The sequence below is a fragment of the Nomia melanderi genome, chromosome 5, assembly GCF_051020985.1.
Source record: "Nomia melanderi isolate GNS246 chromosome 5, iyNomMela1, whole genome shotgun sequence".
NCBI classification, from domain to species: domain Eukaryota; kingdom Metazoa; phylum Arthropoda; class Insecta; order Hymenoptera; family Halictidae; genus Nomia; species Nomia melanderi.
The window spans coordinates 17,937,665-17,952,250 of NC_135003.1; the positions used below are offsets into that span (position 1 = coordinate 17,937,665).

General features: G+C 40.8%; 2 protein-coding genes across 8 annotated transcripts in view; one reads left to right on the top strand and one right to left on the bottom strand.

Moving 5' to 3' along the window:
• Positions 1-742: 742 nt before the first annotated feature.
• LOC116424544 (uncharacterized) lies at positions 743-3,852 on the top strand. Of its 2 annotated transcripts, none has more exons than XM_031971081.2 (7): positions 743-1,212; positions 1,370-1,662; positions 1,806-1,949; positions 2,056-2,170; positions 2,239-2,413; positions 2,491-2,606; positions 2,659-3,852. In XM_031971081.2, the coding sequence occupies exons 1-7, from the start codon at positions 1,000-1,002 to the stop codon at positions 2,743-2,745; spliced, it is 1,143 nt and encodes a 380-aa protein (XP_031826941.2). In that variant the 5' UTR covers positions 743-999; the 3' UTR covers positions 2,746-3,852. The 2 variants fall into 2 exon arrangements, with proteins under 2 accessions (XP_031826941.2, XP_031826942.2); XM_031971082.2 differs by having other exon boundaries at positions 2,667-3,852.
• Positions 3,853-5,532: 1,680 nt separating this feature from the next.
• The window catches only part of nAChRa3 (nicotinic acetylcholine receptor alpha3 subunit), a 134,132-nt gene continuing 125,078 nt past the window's right edge, over positions 5,533-14,586 (bottom strand). For 5 of the 6 annotated variants that reach the window (XM_076367708.1, XM_076367710.1, XM_076367709.1 and 2 more), the window contains 5 exons: positions 11,739-11,875; positions 10,810-10,968; positions 9,274-9,456; positions 8,739-8,952; positions 5,533-8,339 (listed from right to left, as the gene is read on the bottom strand). In XM_076367708.1, the coding sequence (XP_076223823.1) occupies positions 8,142-8,339; positions 8,739-8,952; positions 9,274-9,456; positions 10,810-10,968; positions 11,739-11,875 (891 nt within the window). In that variant the 3' untranslated portion in view covers positions 5,533-8,141. The remainder of the gene's footprint in view (positions 8,340-8,738; positions 8,953-9,273; positions 9,457-10,809; positions 10,969-11,738; positions 11,876-14,586) is intronic. The other variant, XM_031971076.2, reaches the window with a different exon arrangement.

The following is a 14,586-nucleotide window of genomic DNA, read 5'->3' on the forward strand; positions in this document are numbered from 1 at the left end:
GGGTTCGTGGGGGTCTCTCGTTTAAATTTTGGGGGTTCGTGGGGGTCTCTCGTTTAAATTTGGAAGTTTCTCGTGGGGGTTCCTGGGGGTCTCTCGTTTAAATTTGGGAGTTTCTAGTGGGGGTTTGAGGGGTCTCTCGTGGGGGTTCCTGGGGGTCCCTCGTTTAAATTTGGGAGTTTCTCGATGGCCTTTGAGGGGTCTCTCGTGGGGGTTCGAGGGGTTTCTCGTGGGGGTCTGAGGGGTCTGTCGTGGTGGTTCGAGGGGTCTCTTGGTGATTCTCCTGTGTCTCTCGCGGGGGTTCGAGGGGTCTCTTGAAGATAATAATAATTAAGATAATAATTTTTCAAAATCTGTTTCTTATTTAGGAATGGTGGCGCCGCAAAGTGGGCAACCCTTCAAGCTTCTAGCCAAGTAGTTTCAAGTTGTCTCCACTAGATGGCACCACCAAATCCACTCTTTGTCCCTCTTGGATCTGTATATCGATCTTTGTCTTTGAGTCGAGGATCGGTGGCGCCATCTATTGGAAGAACCCTCAAACTTCTAGTCGAATGGTTTCGAGCCTTCTCCGCTAGATGGGGGGTGTCATGAAGTGAAAAGAAAACCACCCTCCCTTAAAGCTCAGGACAGACTGATTGCAAGTGCGAAGCGCTCGCCCTTATTAGACAACCCCCACTTTTCGCAGGTGCTCGGCTTCGTTCGGCGCTTTTCGTCACTGCTCGTGGCTACCGGCGCTGATCTCTGCTCCTCCCCACTATTCGATTGCGCACGGAATTGTGCATTGTGCACTCTGCTGCATTGTGCACCGAGTCAGTAGTTAGCGAGGAGGTGAAATAAAAAGGAATCTTTGTTGTTATGAAACATAATTTTAATTAGCAATACATATGGATTTTGTCATTGTATAATTCAACACTTGAATGACACTGAACTATACGATGTCAATGAATTTCACAAATTAAAGGTTTTCAATCGATTCGAGGGTGAAGATCAAAGGGGGTGAAAATGTTGGAAGAGGTTGCAAACATCTGGGCCGTAGGGCTGCATTCGCTTTTCGATACATCCGAATTTACGCCGCTGGTTCCGAATCTATGGGACAAACAATTCTCCAATGTACAACACATAAACGATGCAAAAGTAAAAAAAGCTGATGTCCTCACCGGATACTTAGTCCTATTTTGGGTGATCTTATATCTTATGTATGAAAAGTGCCTTAACGTAAGTGCCATGGTTCCGGTATTTACTGCTTTTACGTTGCTTTATTGCGTTCATTAATATACTTATCAACTGTGTTTCTTCTTGGTTAATTTCAAACTGTGCGAATAAAGGGTAACAAGCCTACATTTGATACTTTTGATTTCATTTATTAACACAGTCACTGCTACGCCGTATGCGTATACCATTGATGCAACGGAGTAGAATAATTGAGGCTGTGTGGAATTGTGGATTTTGCTTTGGCAGTATTTGTTATTTAAAATCATCCAATGTCGCAACACTAAATGTCTTCTCTGGAGAACGTAAAGTGACTTACGAAGAGCTGGGAGTGATCCTACATAAAAGCTTTTATTTTCATCGAGCGGGAATAGAGATTTTCTGTAATGGAGCTTGGACAAAGGGCTGGGCAAATTTGCTATTTGCATCGTTCATCATGAACCCTTACGAAGAAAAGTATAATATCCTTCATTTTAATATAACTTTGCTTGATTACTTGTACCGTATTCTTTGTTAAAATACTTGTCATTGTAACATGATGATAGTATTAATTAGTTTTAGACATTACAGTCTATATTTTTAAATATAACTTTTTCCAGATGGTGTACAATTGTAAGCACTTTCCTGTTTTATAAGGCAATTGATACAATTCTTGTAAATTTATGTAGAATTTTGTTATGCGTACCACCATCTGGTGGCAAGAAACAAGCCAAACTATTTTTCTTCGTTCATTGTCTTACCTGGTTAGTATGCTATCATAAAAAGGAATTATTTTCTAAAATTTTACTTAGAGTAAAATTCTTCTTTAAACGTAAATTAGAACTTTGTCTGTTGAATACAATGTTTCAGGACATACCTGTATGTATTCTTTGTGCCCAAATTAATGTTATGGCCAGGGAAGGCCAATTATACACGAGTAGAGCTAGGCTTATGGCTGTGGTTTATTGTAGAGTGTATAGATTCGGTAATATTATTTTCATACAACAGTGTATATTCAAAACAACAATGTATACTATAAATTTAAAAATTTAGGTGTGGTTTAGACTGATTGGATGTGCAAGAGCTATTCATTGGCTTGAGATTTGTTTATTTCCACCTCCAACGTGGGAGGCAATTGAACTAGCAGAAATCCAAAAAAAGCATAGGGATTCTTTAAAGAAAGTTGTTCACAGATCAAAAAAGACTGAACTATGGCAGACTATGCTCTGTGAGTCTACTGTCATGTATTAATTACTTTCTAATACTTTACAAATGATACCAATAATTTATGAATTAAAATGTTAGGTGCAATAGCTATTAAAAAAAAACTTAAAAGGATTCGGCAGGCTAAGCAAAATGAACCTGAATCAATGCTTGATTCAAATGAAATGAACTCACCAGAAACAGATGCAGTGGACGAGGTCAGTAAAGAAGAGAATAATGAATAATGTAACGCGTATAACAAAATTGCAGATTTCTAGATACCGGAAATGGAATGCAAAATTGGATGAATCGTTTATATATAATTCCTACAACAACACTCAAACGAAAGTTGCCTGAATTTACAATCTTTATTTCGAATTTCAATAACTTTATATGTATAGCGTATTGGTATTAGTTTTTAATACAAAAAACGGTAGTCAAAAGTTTTATATATTTACGCCTATGTAGATAAAGAACTCAACCATTCGCATGCTTGTAAGCTAATGGCAAATATAGCAAGCTGAGCGTGTTGTAACACACAAATTTTATAATTGTTATATGCTAAATACAAGCACAGTGACATCAGAATTTTAATTAGCCAAGGTTTTGTGATATGAAATAAGCTTTAACTATAATGCGAACTTTTTGGGCATGTTAGAATTTTTGATAATAAGATAATGGTGTACAACTGATTAACCAAAGAGTCATAATGGATATAATAAGATCTCTGAAATAAGGTATCGCCGGTTGAATGAAAGGAGTAGATCGCAAACGGTTGAACAACTATATGATATATAACAACAAAAATATGATTCAAGTAACACGCTGTTCCTAGATATATAAAGTTTTATTTCCGATCATTCTGGACTGTGTCAATAAAATATAGTACATGTATTTAGGCTGAATTGTTCCACGATGTTATACAGTTTAATGAAAAATATTATAAACGAACGTTGTTCGAATAAAATTGTATTCAATACGCCGACAGCGTACACGCCTCGATAATATATCGTCGTATTTCTAAAAATCGTTAAAACATCGGTTTAGAAACTTATCGTGTAACATGTTGCATTATACAAATGTATAACACAGTTTTCGATCAGACAACAATTAATATTAAAATTACTGAAGCGACCTTAATTTTCATGGCAATGTCTGTATGCAGGGAGAGATCCTATTGCGAATGTTTAAACGCATGTCGTCTTTTGCCGCAATTAAACAGTTACAATTATCATTGTTTCCTTTCTGATACAATACAGGCAGGTCATTTGAAGATGAGTGTCGTACGAAATGATATTGAAAGTGACCTTAACACACCGCTATATCAAATAGAAACCAATATATCTGTCATTTCGTTTCTTAATCGTGAAAGATCTCCGATTTAACTGTTCTAAGTTTTAGACATTGAATGTTCCTTTGTACTATCGAAATACAAGAAGTCTAATAAAATAATAACAAGATACATATCTGACAATAATGAATACGGTACTCGAAGGAAATTCTATACGGCGACACCTGTTTACATTTATTACATTCGACACCCATCTTGAAACAACTTGTATAAAATGAACGCTTTTACCTGTAACATTCGAAGCTGAAGGTAGGTATGTCGATAAAGAGTGACATTACGCTTAAATAATTAACGTTAGTGTCTAAAAATGATCCTTGTCGCAGTCCCGAGAAGGTTTTTAGTCCGTGAAACGGTTACATTGTTTCGCATGGGTTTGATCGTGTTAACGGAAAAAAGTCGTGTAAAAAGTGATGGTACAGAATCGGATCGATGATAAAAGTTTTTAATCATAATGTCGATCGATTGTGCGCTACACAGAACCCGGTTACTTCGCTGCGATGATTATATACTACGATTCTTTGTTTCTTAATACAGCAACACTTCTTTCCCTGAAATGCGTTGTGAATCTGAGTGCTGAATAAGGCCATTTCATGTGAATGACGACCGTTAAAATGTTCAACACCGTTTATAAAACCCCACCCTTTTACGGATTCCCTCTCTCTCTCACTCTCTCTCTCTCTCTCTCTCTCTCTCTCTCTCTCTCTTGTGAACGTCAGACAACTGTCTCGTTTATTTATGGTTCTCGTAATCGAGCTTATAGACACCACTCACAAAATATCTTGCCATATTGTTTTATCGTGTGTGTAATGGTTATTTATAATATTTATATATGTATATCGTTTAAATTGTTTTAACTTACATTGAGAAACTATCACTGCGTTTACTTCCGTAATAACGTGTAATCAGTTTTTTCCTTTCTTTCCCTCTTTCTCTCTCTCTCTTTCTTCCCGTTCTCCGGTTGTTTCGTCTCGTTTCCTTCGTACGACCTTTTCGCACATTCACGCCGATGGGTCTCACGTTCACTCAAACGGCAAATAAAGGAAAAGAAAAGGAAACCTCTCACGTGTGAAATTCATACCAGTGCAATGGCCGCAACGACCCTTTGTATTCTTCTTCGTCTTCTTCTTCTCTTTTTTCTGAGTTTGTGGTTTGTTCATGTTCAAGGTCACCCATATTGATCCATGAAAGTATTCAAAAACATGCAACGATTTATGCGAACGTAACATTACACATTTGGTTCGTCTATTTTTCATTTTCAAAGTAGTCTCTCCGTGACTGTACGCAAGATTTCGTGAATTTTGTTCTGACCTACACAACCTTATCCAACCGAGTACCTAAGTATATATATATATATATATTTATATATATTTATATATTTTTCAATACTTTCACAGTCCACTTGTACATGAAACTTGTATTAGTTCTCAGCTAGCCTGTTTCAAGTAAAATCTCTTTATTACAAACGTTAATAACATTAAGGCTCTAAACGATGTACACCGCAGAGTGATTCATTGATCAGACATCTCAGGGCCTAGTGTACAAAAATTTAAGACAATTCTCTACTCCCCGCGGACACCTGTAGCATCTCTGAACGGATCCAGGGTGTCCGCGGCTGCGATCAATTAAAGTATCAACCTGGAAGATGGATCGAAAGGCTCTATTAATTGTCAAATCAATAAACACCAATGAAGAAGAGAAACCTCTCGAATGACGGAACGCTGTTTCGCTTTTTTTTAAGACGTATCGTGGCTACTCACATATACTTAACTAGCAGCTTACCAATCAGACTCTACTTCTTTTTCTCATTTATTTATCGTGTATGTGTATACGTGTGTGTGTACGTATGTACGTGTGAGTGTGTGTGTGTTTTTTTGTTCTTTTCATCGTTTTTCCGCTAATTTCTTTGGCGAGGGCAGCGGCAAATCGAAAACACATGATTCATCTGCCCGTCGAAATTAAATCGTAATTTCGTACCTCAGGAAGACAATAAATTATTCGAACGCGATCGTACAATAAACAATTACGTGTTTCTTTCCTTTTCCCCGTTACACGGCTCGCACTCCTCCCGTTTCCGTCGTGCACGCTGTGTGTAAAGTTTCTAATGAACGTCCACGGTGGTGCTGGAACGAATACGATTACGAAAGTTACCTTATTACGAACATATACGTATATATGAGCAATAAAAGTTGAGTCGGTTAAACTTTCTTAGGCCCACAACCGTTCCATCCCGTTTTGTCCCGTGTGTTCCGCGCCTCCGCGTGGCTGTGGACATTTAGAATTGCATAACCCCAACGAGACAAACGCGTCATCCCCTCAGCACTCGCTTCCCTCACGATTCTTCTCTATTACCCAACCCCCAACACACCCCATCTTTTTTTGTTTCTTTTATTTTGTGAAAATATGGCCCCATTGTTACAGGCTCGATGTAAATTTCGGAAACGGTGATCCGCATTCTGTCTGTTCCTGAGTCTGCAACAGGCTTCGTTGAATTTCATGCCATCCACATCGATCATTGTGATCTTCGTCTCGTCCATGAACTGATTCGTTCTCGCAAAACCATTTCAGACGCTACGTAAATATATCATTTCGGTCCCATTTTTGTCGTTTCCCTTACTCCGTTTGCATTGACCCTTCAAGGTGAACCGAACACGTTAGTTCCCATCCTCGCTCTGTACTTCGATAATTACTATGTTAGTATATTAATATTATAGATTTCACTTTGCTTTGAACGTTGTCTTCCGACTAAAATGCTCGATGACTCCCGATGGCAACCGTTCCCTTGTCCTCTTCGTACGAAGGATCACAATTGCGCCGGCAATGTAACTGGCATAAAATTGAACTCTCTTTAAATCGCTCCGTTATTAATTCTACGTTACGCGCGCGTACGTCGGCCGCCGATTTCGTTCCCTATAATTTTAATACCTTGTTTTTAAACTTTACAATTTCTCTTTTATCCGCGATTATTAACAATAAAACCGTGGAGCTAGAGCGCGGTGTCGCTACCAGCGTTTTCGTGAGCATGTTTCTTGTTCTATGGGTTCTGGCGACAGCTTGTCGACGGCGAACACCGTACACACGAAAACCATGGGGACACAATGGATGTTTACTATGGAAAAATTTTAAATACAACAAAATCCATATCAATGGAAGCTAATTAAAATCGAGAGTAACATTCTATTTCGTTTCTCTATTCTATAAAAATATGGAGAGATTGAAACAACATAAATTTTCTTAACTGAACCAGTTAAACCATAGATCAAGAAACCCGTTCACCTTCAATCTCCGAAAGATACTATCTGTTTCACTGTCTAGTTTATTCAATTTTCCATCGTGCGGTACAGAGATGCACGGCGAAATTCTCTGGATGTCGTGACAGGCTAACAATCGGTTCCATAGAATGCAAAAGCGGTGATATAAAAATGAATAACGTCAACCAACCGCGATCGTCAAGTAATACAAACAATGTTCTATCTGAAATTGCGCATGACAGGTGAGAGTACCCTGTTTTCTTAACACCCAGAGAATAATAACTCTCCGTTCCTTATTTCGCATCTCCAGGTTCTGGTTGTCCGTGTGCGTATGCATTGAAAATCCTTGCAATCCGAGCAAGCAGGCCGCGATTAATCGGCCGTTAACCGTTCAATTCACGCGAAAAATCGAAGACTCGTCGAGGCTTCAGTCTTTCAGTCATTAACACCAGGGACGAGAAACCTCCGTTTCGTCTCTTATTGCAAAGTAATCTAAGTACATGTCCACACGTTTCCGTTGAATCACGCGATACCAATGAACAGAGCCTAAACGAATGTTCAAACGACAAACGGAAATTAACGCCCGAACACTGGACTGCGGGTCTTGACGATAGAATGCGATAAAATAAAGAAGCAATAGCAATTAATTCCAGTGATAAATTATGTCATAGATCTGCAATTTAGGTGTACGATACATTCACAAGAACATCCGCAGTCTACTGACGCAATTTCGCACTCATACGTTTGATACAGATTCTTACGTGTTCGATACTTTGAACTCATTGAAATAACAGAACGTGTTATTAAAATAAAGAGTAATAAAGCTACACGATATAATTACTCGTAACGAATCGTTCGTCCTAATCCAGATTACTCCAGATTTGTTCTCGGACGACTCGATCGCGAGGAAACTCAAACGGCAGGATTTAGGCTCCACTCGGTACAGTACAACCGCGTGAGAACGATCGGAAACAACGCGTCTGGGTTAATTCTTCGCAAAAGTCCCTGGTCAACGTGAACGCGTCTTATATTTGTTCCTTTGCGCCTTTGCGTACATGTATTAATGTATATATTTATATATGTATGTGTATGTACTGTGTGTACGTGAGCATGCGTTGTACGTGGATGTAACGAAAGAAATTAACAATTGTCCCTCAGAGGCTCGTGACGATGTGTGGCTTGGCAGTGGTGGAGGCGATCTCGGATAGTCGCACGTCAATGGGTATGCGATCGTCGTACAACGTTGGCGCCTGGAGAATGATACCCGCCGTGCCGACGACCACGGCTAGTGTAAAAATCCACAGGAATAGCCTGTCGAGTACCATCGCGACATACTTCCAATCTTCTTTGACCTGGAACACAGGCAGATCGACTAGGTTAGCGGTCACTTACTGGCCAGTTCTGGTCAATAGTGGTTATCGGTCGGCGATGCTCAGCGAGATCATCGGGAACATGGTACTAAGCTGTATTGATTTTGATACTGTGACCTGACGATTTAACATTGATACCTGAATATATAGACTGACTTCGTTAGTCGTTAATTGTGAGATTAATGTATGAGTTGCGAGAGAGTGAATTATTTGCTAGGTGTCTTATAAAAAACCTTCGACTCTAGTTCTATCATCTTTGAACTCGGTACTAGAATCATATTGATTTTAAATTTAAATTTACAGACTATCAACTTCGTTAGTAATTAATTATAAGAGAACGAATTATTTGGCAGACGTCTACTGAAAAAGGTTCGAGCGTACTCTAGTCGAGTCCTCTTCTCTCTTCGTATGGTCGGCAATGAAACGAATGCCTTCGATGGCCCTGTACAGTTCTGGGCAGTGATGCCAATGATGAAGCGTGTTACAGAGAGCGTCCACGCTCTCCTCGGTCGGGAGTTGAGGTGGAGGTGCGGCCGTGGCTGCTGGCGACCCGTGAATGCGGCACGCGCTTCCCAAATTCACCGCTTCCAATTCCCTGAACATTCAAACATTCCTTCGCATTATCATCAAACCAAACTCGCCTCTAAATATACTTATTCTCATCTATCACTGTTTGCTATTTTCACTCGAAATACTTTAACGCAACGTTCTTGACCAGAGATACCGATCCATATCTTTTTTTTCCATAGATATTATTGACTGTTAAATTTGAAGAAAAGGTTACAGTTCATAGTTTCCTTATAATGATACACCGGTCAACGATGCGTTAAGTGTATCGCGAAACAAAGATCGATTCTAACGAGTTTACACGTAAAGAATTGTGTTCGTTGAAACGAATAGTTTATACGTTGAATACCGAGGGTGTAATTCGTCCCGCGAATCGAGACTCGGGAATAAAACGGAGGATTCAACCAGCTCCGACGCCGATGTTTCCACGAATAAAGATGGGTCCCGTAATTCGAGACCGTTGCACGTCCTGACCATCACGCGTTGCCCGTGATGGCCGGCCATACTACGTTTATCTATCTGGTACTGCGGCCTGTTCAAGAATAAACAAACATACATTACAATCGGCACGGAAGTCAGCGGTAAAAGAGCAGAATATATTCTAGATTTTATTCGAAACAAGAAATTCGCGAAGCGTTTCTCGAAAGTTAACGGTGAAACCATTGTCATGGGTCTGAATTTGGAAGAGAATACCCAGAAATATTCAGTGTCTGGCTGTAAACTTTAAATAATTCTGATTGGGATCTAATCATAAGTAAAAATATATATATATATTATTTATATTATTATTATTATTATTATTATTTATATATATATTTATTTATATACATATTTATACATATATAGATATACTGTTATACTATTTGATCGTAGTCAAGGATAATCGTTACTTTTCGGAACAAATTACGAATTTCAAGCTTATGTGTCTACCTTCTATACTAACGAATCGTATTCCAACGGTTACCAGTGGTGGACTGTATGAAGCGTGTCGGTGACGATTTACTATCGACATCGAAAGTGAAATTTCGGGCAAAGTGCTGTCGATGGCGGTGCTGAACCGTGCAAAATGTTTCGAATGGAACTGTGGAGCTATCGGTGCAGTATTCACGGGATTCCTTTCACCGATCAAAACGAACGATAAGTATCATTTCAATTACACTTGGAAACAATAAATTCCGCTAACCGCGCCGCGGATCTTCATGGAAATCCCCGTTTTCATGGAATCACCGAAAGAAACGTTCAACTACTTTCGTTAATCAAACAGGAATATCAACACGTTCACTGCCAATTTCGCGGCAAAGACAATCGCCGTAACACTATTATCTCCAAAATAACTAAATCTCTATTAGTATTCGACGCATCAGTCCTCTAGTTACAATAGTTCCCGAGGTTCATTCGAAAGTTGTCATCGGCGGCAATCAACGTGTTCAGGTTGCATTTGAAATTTTCATCTTCCCGGTCATTATTCAGCGGTATTTCCCACGAGCTCACGAAGATCCGCGGTCCAACAACGGCGCTCCATAATCTGTACGTGGAGCACTCCGATTGTCGGGTGGTTTACATTCCGAGTGTTCGGTGTTCAATTATCTAACAATCATCGAACACAGGTGTCCGTTCGGTTCAAGTTGAATTTCGTCTAACAAAGTATGTTCTATTCGGGATAGAGAGACAGACCGTGTGTGTGTATGTGAAACAGAGAGAGATAGAGTGAGAGAGTGAGAGAGAGATAGATAGAGAATGTGTGGAGAGGATGGTCGGTGTGCTAATGGTTGCAGAGACGACGTGACGCCTAGCGTCACGTGCGAAGCCACTAATGAACGTTCTAATGCTGGTTGGCATAGGCCCAACGGGGTTCGTCCAAACGCTCGTAGGAATCATATCTTGCCTGGAATCGTAATCGGATCTCTTCGAAGACGTATTATACCTGCGCATCACCAGTAGTCTTGGCAGAACATGGATAAAAACACGACGGACCCACGGCGCCATCACATGCGTCTGTGGCGACCGGAAGTGAACATTGAGGACTACCACGGTTACGCATATACTGAAACGTATATATTTCAACACGTCAGATCTAACCTTCCTTGAACAAACGAATATCAATTCGGTCATAGCAAATACACGTGTTGCCGACCGCCGTGCCCTGCGATGTCGATCCGTTTACTGTCGATGGAGGACCATTCGTCGGACCGTGCACCTGCGTTTACTGCGAAACACCGCGGGAAATCGAATGACTGTGTATGGAAAGATTAACACGTTGACTGTTGAGATAACTGGTAGTTCATTTCATAGGACAACGAATAGTTATCTCGTATTTTAAGAATAATAGAGTGTGATAATCAAATTGGCTTCAGGAACAGCCTTGGCAGTCAACGTGCTAATCGGTAGCCCCGATCAAATCGAAGTATTATAGTTCAGTCAATGAAACGATCGTTATTGGTAAAGATTAGTGCAATAATAAAACGATTCAATAATTTGATGTCACATTGTTTTCATTTTATGCATTTTGCTACGTGAAATCGTGAGGCAAACGTGTTTAACGTTTAGGTTCAAATTCTGTTTGACATCTTAACCACGAGACCGATACGATATTGCAGGGCAGAGGGTCGACGGTTCACCGCGTGCAACCCTTTCAAGACCTAAAGTACACAAAGATTGCTGGTGGTCGCGACAGGGTTTCATCGAAGTCATTTCGAGACGCGTTATTTCGTCGGTCTTGAAAGAGTCGGAAGTACGTTCGACGGATTCGTCGGTTTCCTGTTACGTTCTTCGACGCGAATGCTTTCGCTTGTAATATGTAAACGTCGATAATACCTGAAGGTGTCTAGGATCATGGTGAAAAGGACGAATTTACCGAGAAGCGGTACCACGAGCGATGTGGGCGGGATGATTTCGGCCAGCAGGAGGAAGAACACAGTCAGCGACAGTAAAATCGAAATTGATAGGCTGACCTGTAACCCGTAAAAGTCGATGTTTTAAACTCGCTGGCGTTCGCCGATCGTTGCTGCTTAACCCTTTGACCACGGTAGACTTTGAGAGGCATCATTAACGAATTCCACTTGTATTCCGAATTGTTAGCGTGCATAAGAATTTCACATTAACATTAACGTTTCTCCTAAAATATCTAATAATCTAATACAGCAATATTGTTAAACGATAGACGCCTTTAGTAAACAGTAGTCAAAGTATTAGTAATTATCCTCTGTAAGAAGAATAGGACTTTCAAACGGTCTGAAAGTGATTTTCAGAGTATCCTTTTACTCGATAAGAGCTTCAAAGGATATAAACGATTAATCGATAGAAAAAAATAAAACTGATCTCTTGCTGTCCGACTAATTAGGTCATTAGTCCACGACTTAGTCTTCGAAATCTGTACATTTCATCTCATCGAAATGCCAGTATCCGTCCGCAAAGAATATTAAAGGAAATCTTAGAAACTAGACGAAAATATTAAGCGAAGGGTAAGAAAAGATACGGAGGAAAGAATGAAAGGTTCAAGGGTCAATAGACACCATGTACGTTCAAGATGTGCGTGAGGGTTCAAGCTTTCGCGAGGAACCGATCCGACCGACCGTCTCGAATTACGCGGGACGGAGCGATGTCCGAGCGATAAAACACAGACAACGGAGGGCGGCGTCTGCAAAAACGGGGGAAAGTGGCGCAAAGAAGGCGAAACGATCGAAGGCAATGTACTGATCCGATTTAGAATTTGAAGGGCATGCTCGAGGAGACCGAGCCCACCACAAAGAGACAAAGAAGAGCCCTCGAGGCTAAGTGCGACGAACAAAACGTTCCTTTCATTCCGCCGTGACACGGTATTGTATCGCGAAACGTGTTAAGGTCGTGGCCAATGCTTCTTGTAATATCGTTCGGACCGCTCCGCGCTCGCACTCGCGTCTAATCCTCTCCGAATGGAACGAAACTGCGAAACATCTGGAAACCTTCGACTAGCCTTCGTTTTATATCTAATTAACTTGCGTGTACAGGGTTGCTGTGCACTACCCTTCTCGTTCTCTAAGTCTTCATTTCACAAAAGTAATCGAATTCGAAATAATTCTACAAAGGTCTATTCTACGATCGATCAATTTTATTTCTCGTTTTCTAAGTCTTCATTTCACAAAAGTAACCGAATTCCAAATAATTCTACAAAGCTCTATTCTACGATCGAGCAATTCTATTTACTAAAACGTGTCTACCATTCCCCTCGTCGTTCCCCAAGTTTCCATTTCACAAAAGTAACCGAACAAGCAGACCAATTCTACAAAGATCTACCCTACAACTGACCACTTCTAAACCACGACAGATTCGATAGATATCGGCTTTCCCTATAATACCAACGAACTGCAACGCTACGCGTATTTCGAAGGCTCCAGTCCGATCGTTCCATTCGTAATCGTAAATGTCACGCGTGATCCGACAGACCCGCCCCGTTTCCACAAGATAAACCCAGCGGTAACCCAACGCCGTAAACGAACATCCCCTAAAAGGGAACTTCGCGATACAACCGAAATCTTACGGTACAACCCGCCGTATAACTGAACGATCGTGAATCGCGAGCCTGAGAGTCCAGTCTCGCGGTGTCCGTTTGGGAACGAATGGAAGAATGTGCGAGAGACAAATACTCGGTAATTATAACGTTAATAGATACATGTAAGTACATGTGTCTTGGAATTTAAAATTTCTTATTCTTATTTAATATAATTACATTAGAATAATTATGTGCATACAATAAAATTAAACAAGAAAACAAGTATAACATGCAGGCTAGTTACTCGACAATTAAAAATAAATATTCCTAAATCTTTAACCTGTTAACTGTGGAACTTAATTTCAGAAATCTCTGATGATGCTCGCAACGAAAGGAAACGACGAAGTGTATATTCGTCTAACGCAGGCCAAATGCACCTATAATACATTCTAACGTAAAGCAGAACGAAGAACAATCGGAAACGAGGGAGCAAAGATAAAGAGAGAGAGAGAAAGCTGGAGAAAACTGTCGAAAAGGGGAGACTCGGCTGCGGATGGCACGCTGACATCTGACCTTCTCGCCCCCGGTTTTTTCTTCGCTCCCCACGACCACTTTACCTTTCGCTCGGCTTTTTCGAGCCAGAACAATACGACTGAATTATAGAGGTGCGCGCGCGAGCGCGAGCGCGGCGTCAAGTGGGTATCGGCTCGAGGTCAAGAGTCCACGAGGAATGGAGGCCGAGCGGTATTTACAGGTCCGCATTCCGCCCGTTGGATTTTGATATTTCACCCTCTCCACCCGGAATCCGTTTCGATCGAACGAATCGGCTTCCCGCGGAATACCGACCGTCCCTGCCTCTGCGCCCCGTCTCCGCGACGTGTCGCCCCACCCTTCGGCCAGTTACCCTTCGTTACGAATACTTCCAGCGAGGTTCAAGCGAGGTTCAAGTAAGCGGGGTTCGAGCGGGAATATTCGTCGATGCTCGACCGATCGGCGTGACGAACGATTTCGGCGAGGCCGCTTCGAAGCGACGATTTTCTTATGTTTTCTGTGTCGCGATTTAACCCTTAACTCGCGGGTTTAACTCTTAGCACTCCTGGTTGTTTTGCAATCTATCAGCAACTAATTTTTATAGTATTCTTAGCGAGAATTATTCGATCTTTTACTTTCCTAGTACAAAATTTGGATATGTGG